Here is a 27,066-nt window from a genome sequence, read left to right as displayed (position 1 = left end):
CGTTTGCAATCCCTATTTAATGTACAGCGCTGCGTAATATGTTGGCGCTATATAAATCCTGTTTATTAATAATAATAATAATAATAAAGATACGTTACATGAGACTGCTAGAGATCACTGCTATTACGGCTTTTTAACTAATCAATACTTCCATCCTCGAGGGGTGTAGAGTACATAAGAAGGATAGACAACACAGCATCAAGCTTAAAAAAGTAAATTCCAAGAGCTGCACAATCAGTGCTAAAGGGTCGTATGAGACTCCTTGGTCACAGTTGGGCACTGGGACTTTAAGGTTGCCTGGATAACATTTATACCTGTAAGCCATTTGCGAGTAATATTAGAAGTTTTGGGTTTGCCAAGTGACAGTTTACTGACAGGTTCTCTTTATGCCTTATATGCACACATTAGATTATCTCCCAGTACTGACTGGAGCAACACCACACTGTATATCTATTGCTCCTGGTCAAATAATTTTTTCTTTCATAAGAAAATGAACTATCCTCCCGCCCTACCAGGAGATTTTATATACTGCTGCTTTAGGCTGTACAATTAAATTGGGGTTTCTTGCTGCAGAATGCAGCGTGGCTATAAACTGTACAGTGCAAAGGCCGGTAGCACTAAAGCGATAGAGAATTCCTTTTGCTACATTATTACTTATCAATAATAAATGACTCTGTATTGGTGAGATGTTTCTGGTTTCCTGTGCTGTTTACAAAAGGTTAGGTTATCACAGAAAGGTCCTGACAGGCGGTAATGGTTGTCTGTCTCGTCCTATTAGATCACACACTAACTAGATGAGACTCACATCCAAAGGGAAGCATAGGGATGACAGTGGATTGAACCTCTACCAGACTTGGGTTGTCAATGGAGGGTTAAATGGAAATGTGCTGTATGACCAAACATTTTTTGACACCAGACCATCACACCCCAGCTGGTTGGATATCTCATTCCAAACCCAAGACCATTAATATGGAGGTATCCACCCATGCAGCTATATCAGCCTAGACTCTTTTGTTGAGTCTTTCATGAGATTGTGGTGTGCCTGTAGGAATTGGTGGCCATTCGGTGAACATTTGTGAGATCAGGTATAGAAAGGAAAGACACAAAGGTGTTCAGTAGGGTTGAGGTCATGGCTTTGTGTAGGCCACTTATGTACCTCCATGCCTGACTCCTCAAAAGCCATGACCATTAATATGGAGGAGACCACTCATGCAGCTATATCAGCCTGAACTCTTTTGTTGAGGATTCCAGGAGATTGTGGTGTGTCTGGGGGAATTGGTGGCCATTTGGCCAAATGAACATTTGTGAGGTCAGGTACTGATATTGAATGAGAAGACCCAAAGGTGTTCAGTAGAGTTGAGGTCACTCTTTGTGTAGGCCACCCACGTTCCTTCTCACCTTACTCCTGAAATCATGTCTTCATGGTGTTAGCTATTTGTACAGTCATCCTGGAACAATAAAGGATCTTCTCCAAACTGTTTGAAGGTTTGAAGTCTCTCCATTGGAAATATGTAAACTCGTTAATCTGAAGGACTGACCACATACCTTTGGCTATATAGTGAACCCAACAACATGGCCTCGGAGGAATAGGAGATTGATGTGCGGAAAAAAACGGCATAATTGCAAACTACATCCTATCCTGAAAATTCTGGCCTGGAGACTCTGGATGATGCCTAATTAAGGGGTCCCTAAAAAAGTCAACCAATCTTGAGCATTTTGCTTGCTTGCACCCTCTTCAGACAGTTGTTATGAGATCATCTAAATTAAATACCAGTTTTCAGGTGAGTAATTCAAATCAGATAATCTCCATGGGAGCCAGGCAACTAATATTATAGGATGAAGAAAAGGGGAGTTCTGCACACCCATTTCCCCCAAGACACTTTCCTTTATTCCATGGACTACACAATGGTAACATAGTACAATGTTCATGTTAATGCAGATCTATTTTTCATCTTAAAGCCCAATTCTTGTATAGCAACACCCATAAGCCAACTCCCCTATTTGTAGAAAACAGCTAGAAAGAGCTTTCCTTCTACATTTCTTTTCTTTCTGTTTAGCCGTTGGAAAAGGAAGTAAGGGAAAAATCAATAAAGATGAAGGTTCTAACCTTACCCCACCCCGTCCAAAAAGCTTTGGTAAGCTTCCATTTTTCTCCATTATGTAAATCCCCTTTTGTGTCTCAGTCACTCTGTGCCGGATAATGTATTGGTACTAACTAAACGCGGCATAAAAGAAACGCTCTGAGTTTGTTATTCTTCCGCCCTCAGAGGAGACATCAATTAGCTGGCGTTTAATGAGCCCCTGTGGTGTTTTCCAGTCAAAATGTCAGCCCGCTATTACCGGACATCACCGCACCATGTGTCAGATGGCAGAGGCGCTACACAGAAGGGGATTGGGGCCATGTCACAGGATAAAAAGCTACATCAGTATAATAATGAACTCGGCTGTCTGATGTTAAAGAAGATCTAAACGGCAATCATAAAAAACTCATATTAGCATTAACACATTACTTTATTACCATTAATTTTATTTATTTTCACATTACTTTAATTTTTAAAGGTAAATAGTTTTAAGTTTTTTAAAGAGGCCCTGATCATATGTATACATTTTCGGCATGGTAATACCCTTGGTAGATATCCAACAGCCTCAAGGTCAGGTTACTGGGTGCCACCGTCTTGGATGTGATGTCAGCAGACCAAGCCTATTTTAATGCACTTAATGGCATCCAAAAAGACAAAAGTATTCCTTTTTGCCCCCACCCCACAACCACCACTACTTTATAAAAGGTAATAAAAGGAGGTGATCAGAGGGATGAGGAGCTGGGTCAGAAGAGAAAGTAATTAGACATTCACAGAAGAGAAGAGTGAAATGACGTATATGGGGGAAGAGGGCTGAGCTAATGAATTGGCTGTCAGTTCCAGCAAGTTCAAATAAACATTGCCAAGTCAACATTTTGGTGCATTTACCTGAAATGTTAATTTGGTGATATGGTCTCTCTGAATCTGAAACTTTCATAAAAGCTCAACTCTAGGCTTATGCCTCTGCTCCCTAGTGCTAGGTGTAGTCGTAAAAAAAAGATGAGGGAGCATGGTATTATCCATGATGTGCCTGCCCCACTACACCACTGCCTATGTGTCACTCAAAGGGGAAGAGTGATAGCAGTTACAATTGTCTCTCTGAACACAACCCGCCCTTGCTCCCATCGCAGGTTTTAGCCTGTGATGGGAGAGTGGGCAGGTTGTGTTCAGAGAGACAACCCACCCACCAACCTGAGCCTGAAATTCCATAAAGGAGACGTGGTCCGCGGCTCAGGGCAATGTGCCCAGACCCCAATGGGGTCCTTCCCCCGACCAACAAAGAATACTTTGCAAAATAAGAGTTCCTACCCGTGTCTGCCCCACTACACTCCCAGTTCTCTTGGATTGCTTTTTCTATACTTACCATTTCCAGAAGTCTTCAGCTTTATGTGCAAGATCCTCCCTAGGTTCCATGATGCACAGCACTTACAATATGTTCTTAGTCTTACATGTAGAATGACATTCAATGTCTGAACAAAATACTTCATCAATATGCACTTGTTCTAGCCTCAGCTGCCCATATTTGCTCTGGACCAGTTTGCCCAAAGGTGGACCATACCTGCTCAATGTGTGCCAGCACAGCCGCCCCCCCATATTTTCCTCTAGGGAAGCAATGTGACAATGCAGGAGCAAGATTTGAACAAAATGTTGTCACACATAACAGGATATACCTTAACAAAAACCTTTAAGACAGAATCACTAGGATTTGTTTTATGAAGCATGTAACAAGGTTGAAGACACATTTTCTCTTGTGTCCTCCAGCTTAGATTTATTATAGTAGTTAAAAAAGTTAGAAACTTAGTGTTAAAGTTTTAGATAGAAGGGGGTTATGTAGGTTTTTATTATTGGATACTTTAGATGTCAGGGACATTCAGTGGATCTTTAGACTCCTTACTTGCTTTCAGCACTGAAAGGCTGAGAACCAACTTTTGTTTCCATTAACCTTTTATGGTAGTTCATTTCTGTCCGGTTTTATATGTCTAAAAGCAGTACATTGTTTTTGATGAAAATTTATTTTACAGTATAATAGTATGAGTATTAAAAAGTTTGAAACACAAAATCAAGTCAAAATAGTAAATTAAATAAATACAAATTTTAATTTATTTTTTTTAATTTTTAAAAAATGTTTTTAAAAATAAATATTATACTCATGCTATTATAATATACTGGTAAATACATTTTCATGAAATACAATGTACAGCTTTTACACAAAATCTACTGTATTGCATTCAATACAGTTATTTTGTATTGAATGAAATACAAATGGTTTTGAATTTCCCGCCCCGCCCCGAACGGAACATCCGCATGTTCCGACGTCCCCAAGAACTCCCCGGTGACTCATAGAGTGCGGAGAACGCCAGCCGGAGGAAGAAGGAAGACGCACGTACCGACGTCCCCGGGAACTCCCCGGTGACTAATCGAGTGCTGAGAACGCTGGCCGGAGGAAGAAGGAAGACACGAAGGACGATGGAGGACGCTGGCGGTTTAGGTAAGACTTGATTTACTATCATTTTCTATAGGTTTAGCTACCCGAGTGTTACCACTTCCAACATCTTTTTTCTACCCCTTCCTAGGAATAGGAAAACTGAACATCAGGCAAATATTCAATTAATTTTTTTTTATTTATATATACCTTTATATGTATGTAGGTGGGCTCAGATTGTAGATTGAGGGCTTGTCATCTGTAAAGGTGATTTTTTTTTCACAGAAGTTTTGTTTTAAGTAGATTATAAGGAAAATTATATAATATTTTATTTTTCACCTCCTACAAAGAATACATTGTACAAGGAATAATAAAGATTATACATTTCCACGGCCTGAAGTTCACCCATACCAGCTGATTATCCATAGAATGACATCAAATACGTCTATCTGACATTGCACGAAAAATGGCCAGACTGCAAATAGGACCTCTGACTCTTAGTGTGAGCGGAGCTGTCTTATCCTGTTCCATTTCACGCTCTAGTAGTGGACAAATTTCCATCCAATCCATCTGAGACACTTTAATGGTGGTTTCTCAGTTAACCTGTCTCACGTAAGGCCAAGGGTTCAGTTCATTCTATTAGACAATGAGATTCAGTATGCAAGCAAAGGCACCGGAGATAAATTACTGGAGATAAACTGCTTGGAAAGCCTTGAGATTGTTGACTCTATAGAGAAGCCTACACATCACTTTGAATTAAAGCCTAACACCAGTAAATTTTTGGAGTTTAAAAGGTCTGTCGGGTTCTTATTTAAGCCTATGACACATTGAGGAGATTTTACTTTATTTCCTGTCCATGGGACATCCATAGAAGAAAAGCATGGATGTGGTCGTGTCCAGGATAGAAACATCCATGGGCACATTTTAATTATTTCTCATTCTAATAAAAATGTGTTTTGGTAAAATCTGGGTGCTGTTAGGACTGCATTGCAAGACTAGAAATGCTCTCCATTTATCCTATTGGAAGTTATGTATCACACTTGGAAGACAGGGTCACTGTAGGGCGCTATGGCTTGCACAGAAATGGTGTGAGCCCTGAGAAGGCAAGATGCAGAGTCTAAGCAGTAACCAGGTCTTCTCCAGAGCCTCTATTGGTGAGGATGTTGCGCTGCTGGTTACCGCCAGGTTGCGGTCCTTGGGCAGACCAGGATGGGCAGGAAGATACACGGTACCAAATCACTAAGCAGAAGAACTGTAAAAGAAGGCCGGGGTCAAGGCAGGCAGCATATCAAGTCACAAGCCGGGGGTCAAATACCAGGAGTCCAGGACACATCATAGACACCACTAACACGGGGGCCACCACAGACACAAGGAACACTGGAGACTCTGGAAGCAACAGGAGGCACAGGTGACACAGGGATATCCACAGACCGAGAGGAACACTGAAACAGCACAAGGGAATAGGCTGGTAAACAACAGACTGGGCAACAAGGGGTTAACACAGGAGCTGGACAGGGGAAACACTAAATTAGCCAACAAAAGTACAGGAACTTCTCAGCAGACCTAAAGTGCTCGGCAGTAGTGAGACATGTTGCATGAAGTGCTGTGTCTGACCTAGCTAAATAGCCAGGGATGACTAAGAGGCTATTTCCTAATTGGCCGCCAGGTTGGGCGAAACTGATAAAGCTTTGAGAGCACAGGCACACCCAGAGTCAGAACTGCCCGCATGTGCACGATAGAGGTACCTGCGTTTTAGTGAGGAAGAGGTAAGTGTGAAATTATAATAATCAAAATGACACAAAATGACTGTCCAAGACTTTAAGGTTTTGTATTTCGACTGGCATGGAAGGGTTAAAATCAGTTCAGACCTAAACAAATGCAAAGGAAACCTAAAAATGGAAATTATCATAGAGAGGAGAGAGAAAGATGATCAGAGTGATGACTTTATCAGTGCACTGCTGATGAGTGCTCCTCCATTGTCCAATTGGCAAACTCTGTGGGTTTGGGGGGTAGGGAGGCAATTACCCAGCTTTATTACTCAACTGTAGTGGAGAAAAGTGGCCTCACAGAATTGGCTGAGTGGACTGGTAGGAGTATTTGGATTAGATAACTAGCTAAAAAGAGTTTCCATTATTTGTCATATGGACAGATCAATATATTTCAACTATGTGTTCTCTGGTTTGCCAGGACTTCATCACTGCATTTTTTTTTCCTGTTTGATGAAGTGTATCTTTACCATTACTAATCATTCCCTGACTTATGATACAAAATGCTTCTCCATCAAGCTTATGCAGATGTCAAATATTAAAACTCCTACTTAAGAGTTGAATCCTGTGCATTAATACTTGTGAATGATTCAGAACGCTCTTTCATAGGAATGTTTGTTTCTGATTTCATCTACTGTATTTTCCGGTGTATAAGGCGACTGGGCGTATAAGACGACCCCCCACTCTAACCAATCATTTGGGGGTCGTGTTATATGCCCAGTATTGTACTGTTCCTTCTGCCTGTCAGATCTCACTATTGTGTGAGAACTGAGAGGCAGAAAGAACTGTACACTACTAGTTCTTAGTAATGAATGGGCACGTTCCTTTAATGAATGGGCGTGTTCCAGTGAAGAGCCAATCCAGGCTCTCCACTGGAGAGCCAATCCAGGCTCTCCACTGGGGAGCCAATCCAGGCTCTCCACTGGGGAGCCAATCCAGGCTCTCCACTGGAGAGCCAATCCAGGCTCACATCCTGCTTTTCAGCTTACACGAGTCCTGCTGTGAAGCAACGCGAGCCTGCCCAGGAGGACTCGTGTAAGCTGAAAAGCAGGAAGACAGAAGGAGGCACAGGAGGACTCGCAGGGACGCCAGACCAGAGAGGGGACTCGCGAGGACACCGGGCGCTGCAGGTAAGTACTGGTACCCGGCGTACAAGACGACCCCCGACTTTGTCATAGATTTTTCGGGGTTAAAAAGTCGTCTTGTACGCCGGAAAATACGGTAGTTTACTTTGAAAGCCTGTAAGCCCAACAAACAGATGGGAATATATTCAAATGCACTTTGCTAAATCCAAGACATAAAAATTTACCATGACTTAAAAATTGATTTTATGTTGATGAATGTAGGTCGGAAATGCTTACTAGACCAAATGAATGTGAAGTGGTGGTGGTTTTGTGAATTAAGCAACGTATTCCGGGTCTTTTGTCCTAGCGCCTTTCAGAAAAAGGCCATTTTCAGCTCCGGTGAACGTGCCGGTCAGAACACATGGGTATAAAGTGCCAGCGCTATAAATGCACCAATGAGAAAGCAGAATCTATCTCCGCTAGCTGTCAGGCCATTAGCGCTTTGTAGAGGTGTCAGCTTCAGTACTCGAAAATGACTTAAACATTTAACAAGCAGAGGATTGGAAAAAGAAAGACACATCTACAATTGTATTTTACAAATCTGTTTCTTGTGCACCAATTAGGGTTAAACTATTTACCCTCCCTTGTAATTTTCAACTTCTGAAACTTCAGTTTGCCCATTTAGAGGAAAGCAACCAGCTAACTTTATTGGTAGCCACTAACTTTTTGCCTACTCCCATGCATTTACTGCTGAGGTGAGGAAGAACACCCCATATTTCTGGTTACTTGAGAACATATGGCCTATTGCCCTTCCTAGTTTTGGTGAATCGCCATTCCTGCTTCTATCTCATGGAGGACATAGGAGGCTTCTCCACTTCCATCTAGTCTAGGTGCCATTTTCCATTGTAAGTGGTCAACCAAGTAAGATAACAGACAAAGCCAGCGTGATACCCAACTAGGTTTTGATGAGCCTTAGGACTTTCAAACCTTTTTTGACCCAAGGCTCCAGGAAATAACCACAAAGTATCTCCACTTGAGATATACCAATGCCTTTTCACCCATTCACTTCATGTTTTTTATAAAGCCTTTAATAATTTTTCAAAAAAGGGAGCTTGGCCAAGCCTATGTTTATATTGTCTTCCCAAAATCTTTTGCATAATAGACATCAGACATGAGTGGGAGGTTCTGCACCGTAAGCCAGTTGCGCTCTGTTACATTGCATAATGATGCCAGTCTAACATAATATTGCCAGAAGTGGCAAACAAGGAGATCCTAAGCAATCTGATCTTCCAAGTCCTAAGCAGACAGTTAACACAGGCAGTATTTCAAAGGTGAAAATCACAATACCAGCTAAACAAAATAAAAGGATCGGACTACCAGAAAGAGTTATTAAAGTTCTAGCTGGAATCCAGTAGGCATAGGTGTCCTATGTGTCTTGGATACTCTGGCAGAAAGATCTGTCTGCTATAATTCTGAACTCTACACCTGTCCACCTTGGTGTTATAGGTGCTCCTATCCATCTTTATGTGCTCCAGATCCTTCTGTTACATTCTCCATAAAAAGAAGTAAATGAATGGTTCAACAGGGAGAGGAGAACCCATCCTAACAAGTGTATGTGGACCCAGAGAGATCCCACCAAGAAATTCTCTATAGTGGTATTAAGAGTACTTTGCATTTTGAGGTCCATTCCTTTATGTAATATAATGTAATAAAATCAGTGTTACATGTAGGTAAATAAGTTTATCATTAAGAGAAAAAAAATATATAATTACCTTGCAGGTGAAAGGATAGTTGTGGTTGGTTTTGGAGTTATTCTTTAATGGATTTTCAAAAGTTCTGCTTTAAATGTTTTTCTAAAGTTTTGTTAAACAATATTTATAGTGCTTATCTTGTCCTCTGGTTCTTGGTTCTGGATCACAGAAGTTACAACAAAGATAAATCTCCTGAAAGATTGAAATCAAGTGTGCTCCTATAATATACCTTTAGAAACAAGTTGGAACTTGTTTTAAAGGAGCTGAACTGTTATCAAGCTGTACAACAACAGTTAATTACCTCTTGCTAGACTATGGACCATGTCTGGACTGTGATTGGGGAATTTTTTTGTAAAACACAGGCTCTGGGAGCCTGGTAAATAGAAAGTTGGTATTTAAAATGCTGTTAAATAGAAAGTTTGCTGAGTATAATATTGTATTCTACTATTCACTTTCCTAGCCTTAATAAATCTAACTTTATTTGGAACATAAATTCATGTTTGTCGGTCTTTCTTTAACTCCGAAACCCAATCATATATATCCACCTATAGAGACTGGGCAAGACTGACATAATTGATTTGCTGGTAAGATCCTATAAATTATGAGGATCCAAAATCTTGCAATATCTTTACTACATAACTGGCTGTTTGAGCTTTTACTTTTATATCATATTCATTACAAAGAGCCATTGTTATAGATATACTATCAATGACACTGCCTTTGCAATCTCCCCCTTCTCAAAATGTATTTCAGAAGCAAAGCTGCCAAAACTTCTAAGATAGTTCATTAATTGAAAACAAACTCAAGTAGTCACTGATCAATAATACCCCTACAGATGTAAATCCTTCCCCCTTCTTAAGCTGCTCTTAGCTCCCAGGTGGGAATGCCATGCACTAATTTTTTCAGGAATGGACACGAGTGCCGACTCTTATTTTGCAAAGAATTCTTTGATGGTCCGTGGCTCTGGGGTCAGGAGAAGGACCACTCTGGGGGGGAAGCGCACCGGCCAAAGTCGCGGACCATGTCTCCTGTATGGAATTGCAGGCTCAGGGCGTTGGGTGGGTTGTGTCAGTGGCTCAGACCTACGATGAGAGAGTGGGTGCGTTCTGGTATTATGACATGACTCTGTGGGAAGTTTCTTCCCCTTTGAATGACACATACGCAGGAGTGTGGTGGGGCGGGCACGTTTGCATAACAATTCTTTTTTTTTTTTTTACAAACTACACCCCTGCTGCTAGAACTAAGAAATGTCTTCAAGGAGGAGGTCACATGCTGAAAGCACTGTCCCTGGAGGAGAAAGCAGTGATGGTGAAGAACAGGTGAGGTCATCAGAAGAATGATTGGCCTTTGCAGAGACAACATCATTGAGAGTGTATCTTTTAAAATGCCAATTTTGTCTCTTTCAAGAGACAAAATGGGCAGAGGGGAAATGTTTCTCTTAACATTGTTATAAATTATATTTCCCCTTTAGGCTACAAGCCCAGCTTCACAGTCCTACTCTAGACCCTATATTTCCCATTACTCGTAATTGCTTCTAGATAAACATCTCCATGAGTAGGCAAATATAAGTTCTGCATTTATTGCTTTGCAGCTAAATGAAGGAGCATGATATCTAAAATAAGCAATAAGCTTGTTATTACACATCACAATTATAAACCCATCTCTGCCCACTGACAGTGGATTACAAGACACGAGCCATTGCAATAACCTATCTCCATCTCATGCCAAACAGGCTTCCACAGCAGCAATTAAGGCATGAAAATAATAATAAAGGTGACTCCGGAGTCACGCAATTAGATGATCAGTCCTGAATATCACTGATTTTTTTAAAGTCTCTCTGGCTGGTATTTTCATATATCTTCACCCTTTAGCCCCCAAGTCGATTGCTGGTGAAACCTTTCTCTTGCCAGAGGGTTAATATGACCGTGGGTAATTATCTTTAATTGGTTGTGTTGTTGCTATTAGCACAATGTCTAATTAACTCCTGAGCTAGTCATAACAGCAGAACTCACAACTGATCCGGTTACAAAAGGCCCAAGTATATGTGTGTAGCACTAGCCAGCGGGATAATTGCTGCATCTATTGTTCTGTTCTTTGCTATGTAGGCTTTGTGCTGGTTTTGTGCTGTTCTAATGGGTTGTGTTAATCAGAAGTGTTGTAAAAAAAAGCACAGTGTGAAACATTGACGTGTTGACTCAAGCAGGCAGTGTGTTTGTTATTAGCGCTGGCGGGTGGATGTTGTATGTGGGAGGTATTCAATGTGGTGGCGGGGGACCAATACAACAATAGGGTAGCTGATGATTGGGTGAGACTATGGGTACTTAGTTTAATCTTAGTTCTGTAATAAATAAAATTAATCATAAAACACTACAATACTATATTTTCACCATTGTATGTTGCATTACAAAAAAACTGGATATCATATATATATATATATTATATATATATATATATATATATATATATATATATATATATATATATATACACAGCAGCAAATTTGTGCATGCAACCAAAGCTATGTGCATATATAAATTTGCTGCTGTATCCTATAAAAATGATGCTTATTTATGTCAATTCTGATTCTGGCTAGGGTTTGACCCATCCGGTCCTGTGTCTCTTTTTTGGTCCACAAGGGGATCTATCCCATTGGCAGAGCTATCTATAGGCTTTCAGTGGGCAGAGTAAGACTAGACTTTCCTGTATCAAGTTTGGATGACTATTCCATTTATTACCGGAGAGGTGCCAAGGTGCATATCTATATTGTACAGCCAGGATATGTCTGTGCAGGATCTCCGTTATCTAGATCGTTGTAAAGCTAGTAGTAGTTAATCACAGTCAACTGGTCTTGTTTTTGCCTATCCAAGCCTTTTCCAATGGATATTTATTCTTGGACAATAAGGTGCCTATTTTGGACAACTAGTTTGCAAGAGACCTGAAAGTAGCAATCTAGGTCAACTATTTCTAAACAAGCATGGGGGTCTTGAACACCATGTGTCTTCCACCTGTTATGGGGTTTTACCTCTTCACCTGGGTCATTTGACAACATTTCACACCTTTAGCAATGTAATCTAAAGTTCTAAACACCTATGGCGACTTCCTGACACCAAGGACACATAGGATGAGAAACATCTACAGCATTACAAATACAAATCCAGTGGAATGTGACTAATTATTACTACATACAGCCAAGGTACAAACCAAATGCTGTAAGTAACATTGGCAGATTCCTGGACTGGATTCAATAGGAAATGTGGAGCAAAACATGAAGTAAAGAACCAGATCTCAATTTATTTATTAGTTAGAGTTCTTCTGTTATTGATCCAATCTCACCTTTTTCTTCATCATCTTCTAGATGTGCTTCATCCCCTATCCCGGCATTCTGAAAAATAAGAGACAAATATGAAAGTACAAAATTTCTAACTCTCAACATATAAAAAATACCTACATCAATTCAGCTATGTATTTATAATTAGATCCTAAATAAATTTTCCATTGTAAGTAGTGTACATATCTAAATCAGTCTTGGTATATCTGAGCTCAGACTAGGAGATTGAAAAACAGCACAAGCAGCAAACCAGGTGTGAGAAACATCATGATGATGGATAGAACAGAGTGATGTCTGTTGCTTCACCTTTTCATATTCAGGGTAAAGGTGGGATGGTTTCCCAGTGGGTCAAGACCAGGAGACGAGGACAGACCAAGAAGATGCTTTTACCAAGAGACAAGACGTTGAGTATTAGTATAGAGTCAGAAGAGGTAAAGGCCAGGACTCTATCCACAGATGTCCAAACCTCTCCCTGTTGAGGAGACGCTATGTGAATGAATAGGGGCAGCAGTGGGCTAATACCAGTTCTTTAAGGAGCAGCACTGCCATGCAAGTGGTTCAGGAGATGGCAGGGTGCCAGCCACAGAGGCAAATCATGCAAAATTGCGCAATGAGGCCTTGAGGCTTATTTTAATACCATTAGTTAGAAGCAAGGGAGGGGTCAAAGGTGTCTGCAAAATGTTGCCCATGTGGGTCAACTCCCAAGCTTTCTGTACACATTGGTATTTCCGGTTTCTGAATTGTTGAGTTACTTCTGGGTTGTTCCTGCAGTCCATTGCAGCTTCTTCAAGACATGATTGCATTCACTTTATTTTTTTTTTTAAGATTCCCAGCACATTTTTGGGCACAATTTTAAGTGAAAAAAAATATTTCAAGAACATTTAGGAACAGAAATCAGTGGTGAATCAACAGGAATGTAACAGGAACAGGAATGTATTTGCCTGCAATGAGGCAAATCTAAATTAATAAAAATAAATTGTAATATATATATAATAAACATTACCAGTCCCTGCTGTAGTTGCTGCATTGATTTTCATTCTTATTATTATCTGGTAATCCTGCAGATAACACAGGTTCTGTCCCTAGATGACTACAGTCATATACCCCACTAAATCTGGGAAGCCATGGCTTTCTTCAAATCCCGATTTCACATATGTCTGCCTTCATCTTCATTATATTGGGGATGAGAAGATCTGAAGTTCATGGAAGAATGGTAACACTTCCAGATAAGCTTACAGAAAGAGTCAGAGACACTGCATATCTAACAACAGGAATTTTCTGTACTTGCTGAACATTTTTCTAAAAGTGAACACTAATGCAACACTCACATCTAAAGACCGCTATGCAGCAATATATTATATTTGTATCTGTGTTCAGTTATTCTTCAACATTATTGAGCCCTGAACTCCATTGAACAAAAGAAGCAAACAGCAGTGAACGAGGTAGATGAAAAATCTTCCAGCTGGCAAATCATTCACTGGACCCTTAACAACAAAACCATAACCTATAAATGTCATCATGAACATTTCTGGAGGGAAAAGGATAACTAAAGTTACTATAAATGTGCGTGTCATTTAATAACGAAATGTTATAAGGGGAATACAAATTGCTCCATGGCTTTTTAATGCTGTCACAAGTTTGCATTAGCACAATATAATAGACATTGGTACATCAGAACATTACAAAAACACATCTTACATAAAGACATTATGTAGCAACAAAGGTTGTCCTCTAGTTAAGTGTTTAATATGTCACTACACTGCTGTGTATACCTGGGGAATGTGTCTTTTATTATTTATCAATGTGTGCCTCGGCAGGATAATGCTGTTTTTTCCCCTCCTGCTGTATTATTATATATTAATCTGTGTCATAATGGCGAGTGCAATTTATGGGTTGCAGCTAAATGGATGACTTAGATTCACATCCACATAATGGGTGACTTTTCATCATTATGTGTATCCTAAAATCACAGAAGAGTGACAGCAGAAAAACACCATGTGGTCCATCAAATCTTTAATTTAATTTTTTTTGTTGGTTGAGTATAGGTCTATGCTTATTCCAAGCATGTTTAAATTTACTGATGCATGACTATTACCTCTTTTTTTTTTTTTTTTGTGGTACAGCCTCTTTTATTTTTAACTTTATTAGGGTCAGTTTTGGAACTTTTTACCTACTAGTCTGAGGTCACGTCCTCATGCTCTTGCTCTTAGCTTTATATTGAAAATATGACTATCCTGAACCCTATTCATACCCTTAATGTACTGAAAGGTTTCAGTCATGTTCTCCTGCAGACTTTCCTGATATATTTCCTTCTTGGACCTTTTCGTTGCCTGTTGACTTGTTCCTATCAAGTATGTTTTTGTACATAAATTCTTCAGAGCTTGGCATAGTTTTCTGTATTAGTTTTGCCTAAGGATCTATATAGGAAGACCAAAACCTACTATATCAGTGTTTCTAAATCAGGGTTCCTCCAGTGGTTGCTCGGAGTTCCTTGGGTAATGAGCAATGTGTGCCTCTCAGATCAATTAAAGTAACACCAATGATGTTTTTGGCTATCTGTGTGGGTGGCATTGTTCTCAGAAATGTAGGAATCATTCTTACCCCTGTCCACCACTCTAATAGGCTGGGAGCTGTGGATAAAGTAATTATAGCAGGGGTTCCCTGAAGACCTGAAAGTTATTTTAAGGGTTCCCTCACGTTATAAAGGTGAAAAAGGCTGTTCTATATTTTCCTGGTGTTCCCTTTGAGATGCATCACGTAATTTTATTTACCAACAGATTGGCCAAATTGTTTGGTTATTTTAAATCATCCGAAATAAACACCCTCAAATATTTAGCATCCGTAGTTCTTGCCAACAGCATACTAAAAAAAGGACCGTTTCTGTAAAAGCATTATTTTGCATTTAGAAACACTTAGTTTCCATTGTCTTGACCAATCTTCCAGTCAAATCCTGTATCACTTAAACCAGCCATCGCCAACCGGTGGTCCGTGAAAAACTTTTGATGGTCCACAGCTTTGGCCGGTGCACCCCCGAGCGGGGTCAGGAGTAGGATTCTGCTGGGGGGACGCAGAGCTAGGACCACGTTCCCCTACGGATCACAGGGTCAGGGAAGTGGGCAGGTTGTCTCTGGACACAACCTGCCCACTCTCCCATCGCAGGCTCAGCCCAGTGAGGGTAAAGTGGGTGGGTTCTGGCATCATGAAGTCTCTAAAGGGGACATTTCTGAGTGACACCCAGGTCCCTGTGCATGTGCAGTCCGGAGCCGGCAAATTTAGTGGTCCCCTGGTCTGAAAAGGTTGGCGACCACTGACCTAAACACATCCAGGAATATCAACCCTATAGTACACCGGTCAAAGAGATATACCATGCCCACCATACCTTAAGGATTTGTACAGAGCCTTGTGGGTCACCACTGGTGACTGGCTTCTGAATGGATCCCTTGTACAATCCATACTTCAGACAACTGTGTAGCTTTTGCACCATTCATTGGTTGAGTCCTTGCTTGTACAACATTTTAATGGGATCATTATTTGTCACCATTTCAAATCCATTGCTGAAATCAAGATGTCCACAGCACCACCGTGGTGGACAATATTTGTGATATTACATACGTATATTCATTCAGATTAGTCCGATATGATCTGCGGTCTCTTTCTGTTTTTTTGTATCTTCTATTTGCAGTTTTTTTCTCCTCCACTAACTTACTTATTTCTGCGGTGATACATAATCGTTCCTCCTCATTTTCTCATACTAATTGGCTTGACATATAATCTTGTTGCCTCCTGGATAGTAGATTTGAATAGTGGCCAGTGACTTCTGCTGTTTTAATCCACCATTTTAATTACGTAATTAGGAATTTATTTATTTCAGCAACATCTAAGCTTCAAGACTTCAACTCCTTTGTTTTATGTCTAAAATTTTTTTGTTTTGTTTTTGTTTTGAAATCAAACCAAAAACATTGGTGAGCACTAAAAGCAATATTTTCTTCCATTTCGGCATTGGACATTTGATCCACACTTGTCAGTATCAGGTCTGGAATAAAATCTCCCCTGGATGTTTCATTGCATTTAGGCATGTAGACATTGTCAAGACAAACCGTTGAAATTTAAACCAAGATTTCGAATGTAGAACTTGAAGAGACTGTGAATGTGGCACGGTTTTTGATGGCAGTCGGGCTGGTCTAAATATTTCAGAAATGACTGATCTGCTGGAATTTTATAGCACAAGCATCTCGGGGTTTATAAATGGTCTGAAAAAGGAAAATGTCCAGTGAGTGGCAGTTCTCTGGGGAAAAGTACTTTCTTGATGCTAGAGATCAGGGGGGAATGGCCAGACCAGATTGAGGTGATGGAAAGGCAACAATACCCAAAATAGCAACTTATTACAAATGAGGTATGCGGAAGAGAATCTCTGAATGTACAAAACTTTAATCCTTGAAGCAGATGGGTTAGATCAGCAGGAGACCAAACTGGGTGCCACTCATTCCTGCTAAGAACAGCCACCTGAGGCTACAATTTGGATGGACTTACCAAAATAGTGAGGCTTGTAACGAGCGAGGAAGGAGCATAGGGGAAGGCTGTTATGACTGGGCAGTCTGGGGGCAGATAGTATAGGGTTAAAAGTTTTGGACGAAAGCCAGCGAGAGGAAAGGGAGGGGGGAAAGAGGGGGAGGAGGTTCAAGGAGGGGCAAGAGTAGTTAAAATGGACAGGAGGAGGAGGGACCCCCCTTTCAGAGCGAGACAGCGTTCAGGAAAAGTTTTTCCCTCCCTCCCTTTTAGGGCTTATGTGGTTGGCAGTTTGGGGTTTAGATGTCTGGTTTGGCTAGTAGGGTGGGCGGTTGAGGTCCTTGGGGGGAGTGCGCTGGTGGCAATTTTTTGGTCAGGGTTCCATCATTGGTATGGAATCCCTGGTTTGGGTTAATGGTCTGGTAAAGTGTTTTGGGGAGAGTCTGCACAAGAAAAGGATATATTCGTTCCCGAGCTGGGAATATGGGCGGCTGGGAGCAACTGTCTTTAGGGTGCAGACCCCAAAAAAGGTGTAAAGTGGTGGCCTTCGAGGACCTGCAACCAGTAAAAAGGTTGGGAAAGCAATATGGTTGGGATTTGTTATTGTTTATCTGGTACTTATTCCTTAATTTTGGTGTTATTAAGTTATATTGGTTATTCAATGTATGTGCGTTTATTTATACTGTTTAATTGTTTATATTGTTATTTATATTTTAATTGATATTAAGTCAATTTGGGTTATAATTCTGTTAATAAAAGGCCTACGGGCCATTTAAGCAATGCTTGGAGTGGTAATTCATTGGTGGGGGGTTTGGATGTGGGGGTATTTTTAAGGGGGTGGGAGATTGGAATTAAGGGGAAGGGCAAGTTTTGTAAGCGCATCTGCACTGCTATGGCTTGCCATAGCCATGGACAAGAGAAGATTGGAAAAGGTTGTCTGGGCTGATGAATACCGATTTCTGACCTTCCCACCATCGACTGTTCAGGTTGGTAGTGGAGTAATGGTGTGGGGGGTATTTTTTTGGCACACTCTGGGCCCCTTAGTACCAACTGAGCATCATTTGAATGCAAGAGCCTTCTTTAGTATTGTTGGTGACCATGTTACAATCACAGTGTACCCATCTTCTGGTGGCTATTTCCAGCAGAATAATGCACTATGGTACAAAGAATAAAGCTCAAATAATCTCTGACTTTATATAAAGATTTTTAGAACATGACAATGAGCTCACTGTATTCAAATGGTCTCCACATTCACCAGATCTGAATGAGCATCATTTGGGATGTGGTGGAACGGAGATTTGCATTACCGATGTGCAGCCAACAAATCTTCAGCAACTGTGTAATGTTATCATTTTATTGTGGATTAAAATCCCTGATGCATTTTTTTCAACACCTTGCTAAATCTATGCCATTAGGAGAAGGATTTGGGGGGTTTTAGTAAATCATAGATTTAACATTTGCATGCAATGCCGAGCTGCAATATCTAAAGCTAGCAAAGTATTTTCTTGTATTAAAAGAGGAATAGACTGCAGAGATGGAGACATTATCCTGCCCCTGTACAAAGCATTGGTCAGACCACATCTGAAATATGCAGTCCAGTTTTGGGCACCAGTTCACAAAAAGGACATTGTGTAATTGGGGAGTGCAGAGAAGGACAACTAAACTAATAAAAGTAATGGAGGAGCTTAGCTATGAGGAGAGATTAGCTGAACTGAATCTATTCTCCCTTGAGAAGAGACGTATATGGGGGGATATGATCACCCTGTATAAATATATAAATGGTCCATATAGAGAACTCTCTTCCCCATTATTCACTTTGAGATCATTACAAAGAACAAGAGGACACTCTTTGTGTCTGGAGAAAAAGTAGTTTAAGCTCCGGATAAGGAAGGGATTCTTCACTGTAAGGTCTGTGAAAATGTGGAATCGGCTCCCTCAGGAAGTAGTTTCAGCAACTACTATAGATTGCTTTAAGAAAAAGTTGGATTATTTTCTAGAAGCACAGAATGTAACTGGGGATTAAAGTTTTAAATTAAAGATAACAGAGACTGTTGATCCAGGGAATATCTGATTGCCTCACAAGATCAGGAAGGAATTTTTTCCCCCGTTGGAGCAAATTGTACCAGAGAATTTTTGCCTTCCTCTGGATCAACTGTGTCTATAGGGTTTTTATCTGGCGTATGTTTATTTCCCTAGCGGTGGAACTTGATGAATTTATGTCATTTTTCAAACTAACTGACCATGTAACTATGTGTAAATAATTGACAGGTAAAAAGGGTTCTCCCTGGTACTAGCAAATGATACTTAATAAAGAAGCCAGTGAGTGTATGTTCCTCCTCCTGAAAGTAACCTTGTGTCAGTGAATAAGCTCAGTAAGGAAGTATATTGCCATTCAGATAATTGTATTATCACAAAATCACGCCACATAACTAAAGAAAAAAAAAATCATAGACGTGCTGCATCATCTGAAGTGGTTAAAATCGCCAAAGAGAGAAAAAAGAAAAATGGTATCCACGCCTGGCAGAGTAATATAAAATATTCATATGCACATCATATTTAGCTGATTGAAGAATAAATACAAGTAGAATCTGAACATATTAAATCAATATACTATTTAAATACACATACTCACTTTATTGATTTCATATTTTTTGTCATCGTCTAGTTTCTGATGGTTTTCCTGATAAACCCTTTCAACTGCTCTTCTGTAAAAAGAAAAAAAAAGGTCACTTAACGGAAATTGAAACGTATCATATACTGGCGAAACTGAGTACTAATAGAAGGGGTGGCATATTACAGCTTTAGGGGATGCATTAAATCTGTATGTGGTTTTACAGAAGTCCCAGGAGACAGCATAAGGAACATTTTTTATTATACAATATGATTTTTCAGCAGTTACAGCAGTGACCTATTTACATTGGCCTTTTTTGCATTACCAACAACCCTCTGCATCTTTGAGTGCTTTCCATTTCATTTGGGTGACAAAAGATTGTCAAATAGCTCATGAAATTCCTAAAAAACAATCCCCCCTTGAAATTGAGCAATTTCACATTCAAGTTTGGAAAGCTAAAAGTAGATTTGTAAACCCCTAAGTAGACCACTATACGAATGGTTGGTCAAAATGTACTGTTCCCCAATGTCAACTTTCCTCCTACTAGTCTGAGGTCACGTCCTCATGCTCTTGGCTTCATATTTAAAATACGGCCATCCTGAACCCTAATCACACTGTTAATGTTCTGAAAGGTTTCAATCATGTCCTCCTGCTGTCTTTTCTGATATGTCTTCTTCTTCTTTATGTCTTTGTACACAGGGTCTTTATAGCTTGGCATTGTGCTTTAGGTTAGTTTTTTCCCAAGGATCTATGTAGAGGGACCAAGACTTTATAAAATCAGTGTTTCTCCACCAGGATTCCATGGAAGCCTAGGTACGTTCAGAAGTTGCTAAGGGTTCATTGAGCAGTGAGAAATGTGTGCCTCTCCAAACCATTAGGGTCAGTTTTGGAACTTTCTACCTACTAGTATGAGGTCATGTCCTCATGCTCTTGCTCCTAGCTTCATATTAAAAGTACAGCCATCCAGAACCTTATTCATACCCTTAATATACTAAAAGGTTTAAGTTATGTCCTCCTGCAGACTTTCCTGATATGTTTCATTCTTCTTTTGCTGCCTGTCTCTTGACTCATTTTTATCAAGTATGTTTTTGTACTGGAGATCTTCCGAGCTTGGCATAGTGCTTTAAGGTATTTTTCCAAAGGATCCATATAGGGGGACCAAGACTTTCTAAAACCAGTGTTTTTCAACCAGTATTCCGATTAACCCTGGGGTTCCTCCAGAGGTTGTTGGAGGCTCCTTGAGCAATGAGCAATTTGTGCTTCCCTGATCCATTTAAGTAACACCAATCTGTATGAGTGGCATTCTTTCCACTTGCCAGCAATGTAAGAGGTCTTCTTCCCACTGCGCACCACTAAAATATACCGTGAGCTGTAGATATTGTAATTATAGTAGGGGTTCCCCGTGACCTGAAAATTAATTATTTCAAGGGTTCCTTCATGTTTAAAAGGTTGAAAAAGGCTGTTCTATATTCCAATATCAACAGGTAACATTTGAACAAACGGTTCTTACTAGGAACAGTGGACAGTTCTGCTTGACCAATCTTTTTGCAACCACCAATGTTATACAGTAGAATTTCCTTTTAAGATTAATTCTGTGCCTGGATTGCAAAGTATAATTCTATGCTTGAAGTGTGTAGGTACAATGGTGGATGTAGCCAACAGTGGGCCCTTGTGCAGGCTGACTTGGTTCCCCACTGTTGAACTGACTTGGGGGGCCCATGTTGGCTGACTAGGATTGAGGGCCCTTGTGCCTGGTCGAGCCCCTGTGTATGTAGTTGTTACTGCAAAAAAAAACAACCAGGTCCTGAACCTCCCTGCTAACTACATTGTCCTGGCTGTGATCAAACAATATAAAATCAAAGTGCATTGATGATATATTCTCTATGCTCTTCCTGTATTTATATTTGCTGTGTGACTGACAATGGTATGCATAACAATAGTCCTATTTAGCCCTGTGTGCTGACCTTCTCTCTACATAATATGAAGATATCAAGATCTAATGGGATGTCCATTTAAATTCTATGTATAAATACCAATTAATTCATTTCTACAAATATGTAACTGGATTGAATAGAGTTATCATTTCTTTTCCGGAAGTTTTGTTGTATTGTTCATTAAAAGTGAAAGCAGGCAAAGCAGGCTTTGTGTGGAGCTGGCTTTGTAATGAAGGCCAATTACCCCGATGTGGCTGAGAGATCCTTTTGTCCTTAGAAACTATCAACCTTGACTTGTCCAACTCATGAGACTCAGAGTGCAGGATGTTATTTCAAATCCCCAAACAAAAATAGGACAGGGTGACCCTGAGCCGTGCCCCTTTCAGGTGAATGATATATACAGAAAATAATGCATTTAAACCACAGTCAGTTCTAACCCTTTGCAGCTCATCAAGCAACTGCTGAAACTTTCTGATCATTGGATTTAACTGAACTCTCACAAGTTTTGGTAAACAAACAAGTTATGTATTTTTTTTATGACAAAATAACTATATAAATGGGCCATAAGACTAAGCGAAAGGAAATTTGGATACATGAAATTTTAATGATTGCAGTCATTTCCGTATACATCTAAAGGTGCTCAAATACTGCACAAATATGAGTTTTAAAAGGTCTCACACACAATCAATAGGTCATTAACTGTCTATGTTATTTTGGGGTTCTGCATATTATTCAGCACTTGCATTTACAATTCACCCATATCCATATATCCTTACCCAGCTCTCTAAGCGATAGTCTTTGAGAATCCTGGTAGTGGCATGTTGGGAGCCACTGAGAATCCTGGTATTGTTATGCTGGGAGCCTCCTAATCCTGGTTTTGGTAACTTTTAATGGCAGGAGTGACTGACCATTAACTCTCTAGAATTGGAGAGATGAAGTTTACCAATGGTCAGTGTTAGAATTACAGAGAGTTAAGCTACGTACACGCATCCAATGGTTCTCACCCGATAATCGGCTCAGGGCCGATATCGGATGAGAATCTGGCGTTTGTACAGTTTGTACGAACAATCCTAATGCAAGGGAAGGGGAGAACGCACAACAGGGTGCTGCTCCGTCATTCTCCCCCTCCCCTCTCCATAGAGCAGAATGGTGATTTATGTACAGCACTCGTTCATGAATCGTGCAGTGCTTAGTAGTTGGAAAGGATCGTGAAAGATCCATGAATGGTTAGCTTTATGGATGAAGAACTAGGGTTTTATTGAAGGTTAATGGTAGGGTTTCGTGGAGAGTTAGGGTGAGGGTTATGAGGACAGTTGGCATTTATGTCAGTGTTTTGGGAAGGACAAGTGTTTGGTTTATAGGGGTGGTATGAAGTGGTATTGTTAAAGGAATATTTTGGTGTGGGCTGTGTAGAGTGACATAGCTGGATAGAGTGGGGGGGATCACAGAAATGGTTAGCGTGTAGCTCAGTGTTAAATACAACATTCCTTATTTCTCAAAACTGGCTACAGCAGAGGCATAATGACATATTGAGGTGAATTAGTCAGACCAGTATGGCTTTGGTTTTTGGAAAGTGACCCCCAGAAATAGTACTCCACACAAGCATAGATGGACCATTTAAACTCCACGTAGATACGTCTCGAACAAGCAAGGCAACAGTGTTAACCACCATGCCAGTTAATCACAGCACTGTCTTTTCACACTGATCTTCATAAAATGGTCCCAACTTTATCTCCTGTAATCTGATGGATATATACCTATAGCTAATGTGGTCCAGAGAAATGAATAACCTTCAGCAATATTAAACTTCTTCTACAATACTGAAAACCGTAGCCAGGTATAATGCTTCTTTATTCCCACACTATAGGCCTCATATGTGATCTACACATTTCATAGAATGGAAACAAATCTATGAACAGAGGCTCAGCACTATCACATGTGAACAGTTAAATGCTTCGAGCTATTTCTCATGCCAGAAATTGAGGGCAGGGGTTGCTGGATTAGTAAAATGTGCAAGTTGGGGGCCACATGAAAAAGAGGCAAATCTAGGATGATTAGACCAAACCAAGAGGAGAAAATAATTATAAGAGATAGACAGAAGCAACACAGGCTTATAATGAGGTTTTACTGATCGACGAAGAGAGAGAGAATGAGAGGAGCTGCAGGAAAAAAAAAGGTAATTGCTCAAAAGATTCTATTACTTTTTTAGAAATAGAGGATGGTACATGATGGCTAAGTGTATTTAATTAGAGTGGGGGTGTCTGCTGATTCTCAGAAACTAGCAGTATGCAGGTGTGAGAACAGTGACACACTACTCTGTGTATTACTGCTCCTTATTCTGGCAAGGCGCTATTTCATTGTGCTGAGAAGATTTTGAACTGATGTGGGTAGCCCAGAAGGGTTGCCATTGACCATGTCAAGTTTACAAGAAAACTTCAAATTTAAAAACTGAGCAACTGAGGCAAAGGTAATCTATTATCAAAATACACCGATACAGAATTTGTTAGCTGGCACCCATATGCTCTTTCATTTACTTACATATCTTCATGTACTTTGATCAAGGCAAAGCAACAGCAGGGCCAGCCTTAAGTTTAAAAAAAGGCCTGTGCCAATTTCCCAGGGGGGCTACTAAAGTCAGCCATCAAGTGAGCCTGATTTATTAAAGTTCTCCAAGACTGGAGAAGATACACTTTCTACAGTGAAGCTGGGTGATCCAGTATACCAGGAAAAGATTTTCTAAAAGTCCTTTGCTATTTGTTAATAAATGTTTTGAATCCTGGACTAGATCCATTCCAGGTTTGCTGGATTATCCAGATTCACTTTGAAAAGTGTATATTCTCTTTAATAAATTAGACTCATGGAGTGCTCTGCTAGGTTTTCTGCAAACCAACATTAGTTCACCCTTCCAACCTCTATATTACTAATGACTGCTCATCAAAAAGAGGGACACACAAGGGGGTGCTGAGAAGTTCCTGGCTTTGCCCCCTTCCAGATGAAATAGAAAAATGAGTGTGGGGGCATATGACAGCCTAATATCTTAGTATGTAACTGTGCAAATATCAGGTCTTTGTGATTCCTAAAACTGTTTTTTCTTTTAGTGAGAAGCTGTGATAGCAGAGGCACAAGCAAGTTTCACGTCGTTGGAGTTAAGGGCCGTCATGAAGTTTTTGTTTCTCCAGGGAAAGGAAGGACACTTCTCCCCCAGTGTTTGTGACATCTCAGTGTGAATGTTCTTTGCTGCCCATACTCATTTTTCTATTTCATCTAGAAGGGTGCAAAGCCAGGAACTTCTCAGCACCCCCTCGTATGCCCTGCGGTAGCCAAAGGGTCAGTAAAGGTGCGGCAAACTTCTAAATAAACAAATATACTTGTAAGTAATCTTACTTGACTAAATATGTGTAATTCCTGCCAAACACTATACAAGGTCCTTACCACTTACCTATCCTCACTTTGGCAATATTTTTTTATCAATACTGGTACTGGATAGGTATGGAGCACTGCTTCCTGATCAGGTCATCTCTGTGTTCTCTCTTTTGATTAGAAATTTCTATTTGTCAGATTTGCACATCAGCAATTACAATGGCCCTATAAGTTAAATATTTTTAGATACCTTGAACAGAGCTGCCCTGTTCATTGTTTATGTGCATGGATTTTTAGAAGGCTAATACCAAGCCACAATGAAGAACAATATGAAATATATTGAATTGGTTTCCCATGAAACCATTACTTGGTATAAATTTTTTTTACCAGCCACCATAATTTGATTTCTGGACACTATCATATTACAATTCTATTATACTTTATGCAGACAAAAAAAAAAACCCAGGACCTGACCACCACTAGACATGAACATAATCCATTTCTCTTCCATGCAACATAGACATCTTATAGTACTAATGTACCCTGACCACAAGACATGATTGTAATCCAATTTGTCATCCATACTTTATAGACATAGAACTTTAACCTGTGCAATAAACATGATTGTAATTCAATTCTTATAAACACTATTCAGATATAGAACACTGCAGGCCTAACCTGACCACTAGACATGATTGTAATTCAACTCCTGCACATGCTTTTCAGACGTTCTTCACCCTTAGCCTGACCACTAGACATGATTGTAATTCAATTCTCATCCATGCTATATAGACATAGAACCATAATAACCTAACTAAACCTGAACATTAAACATAATGGTAATTCAGTTCTTATACATGCTATCCAGATATAGAACAGCACTAAAGTGACCACTAGACTTGAGTGTAATAAAAATTTCATCCATGAAATATAGATACAGAACCCTATAACCCTAACTAAACCTGAGAATTAGACATGATTGTAATTCAATTCCTAAACACACAAATAATTGAAAGAACACTTCAGTTCTATCCTGACCACTAGACATGATTGCACTTCAATTAGACTGGGGAACAATTTTGAACAAATTTTTTGTTGACTTACATTTTTAAGCTTATTTACACTAAAGTAATGCTGATTCTGAAAATGCAGTTAGTTGCCTTCTATCATGTCAGGTTTTTTCTCCCACCTGTAGTGTGGATTTGTATGAGCTATTCATTTACACGCAAGACAGTGTGGTCAGAGGTTGTGCGCTGCTCTACGTAGTGAATAAGCAAATTTTATTTTTTTACTTGCACACGTATTTCCTTTCTTTCAGATCATGTCTGGCTCTGCTGTTTCTAGTCGTAAGTGCCTAAACAACCCTGATTAATTTTGTTATATCTGTGGCAGTTTCACCATTCCCAGTCAAAGGGCGAACATCAGCACATTTGTAGAGCAAGCCTATTTGACATTTTTCAAAGGTAAACTTGGTGTTTAAGATAAGTCTTGGGCCCCTGTTAAGGTGTGAAAACAGTATGTTGAGGATTTACGGATGTGGACAAAGGGAACACGTGATAAGATTCCATTTGGTATACCTATGGTTTGGCGAGAGACAGGAGATCATTTCAGTGACTGTTATTTTTGTATAGTGAAAACTTCAGGATATAACAAGAAAAATAAATGTAATATTGAGTATCCTAGTCTACCATCAGCTATACGCCCAGTGGCTCATTCAGATGAAATCCCAGTGCCGGTTTTCGTTACACTACCCTCTCTTGAAGAACATGATTATGGTGATGAACTAGGTGACAACAATGATGAAGAGTTTGAAATTGAAGAGGACTCTGTAAAGGGTTTGATTAACATGAGTACAGTGATTTGGGACTATCGAAGAAGGCTTCAGAACTCCTAGCATCAAGACTGCGTGAGAAAAACTTACTTGAAAAAGGAACAAAGGTATCGTACTTTTGAACAAGAGAAATTGCATTTCTGCAGTACTTTAGAACTGACAGTGGCTTTGTGTATTGCCATAACATACCTGGTTTATTGGAGGAATTGGGAATTCCAATCTATAACTCAACTGAATGGCGACTATTCATCGATAGCTCAAAGCAGAGCTTAAAGTGTGTCCTCCTTCACAATGGCACTATATTTGGGTCAGTCCCAATTGGCCATTCAGTTTTTCTTTGTGAAGAATATGCAAACATAAAGAGAGTTATATCACCAACACAATTGGGTCATCTGTGTTGACCTTAAAATGTTAT

At 39.9% G+C, this 27,066-nt stretch overlaps 1 protein-coding gene across 1 annotated transcript in view; it reads right to left on the bottom strand.

Moving 5' to 3' along the window:
• The window catches only part of LOC140338480 (serine/threonine-protein kinase Nek11-like), a 161,017-nt gene that overhangs the window by 31,026 nt on the left and 102,925 nt on the right, over window positions 1–27,066 (bottom strand). Inside the window, exons 10-11 of the mRNA XM_072422716.1 lie at window positions 19,548–19,620; window positions 12,415–12,463 (exon numbers count right to left, since the gene is read on the bottom strand). Coding sequence (XP_072278817.1) covers window positions 12,415–12,463; window positions 19,548–19,620 — 122 coding nt within the window. The remainder of the gene's footprint in view (window positions 1–12,414; window positions 12,464–19,547; window positions 19,621–27,066) is intronic.

The sequence above is a fragment of the Pyxicephalus adspersus genome, chromosome 9 (assembly GCF_032062135.1).
Source record: "Pyxicephalus adspersus chromosome 9, UCB_Pads_2.0, whole genome shotgun sequence".
NCBI classification, from domain to species: domain Eukaryota; kingdom Metazoa; phylum Chordata; class Amphibia; order Anura; family Pyxicephalidae; genus Pyxicephalus; species Pyxicephalus adspersus.
This window is presented reverse-complemented; position numbering and strand designations above follow the sequence as displayed.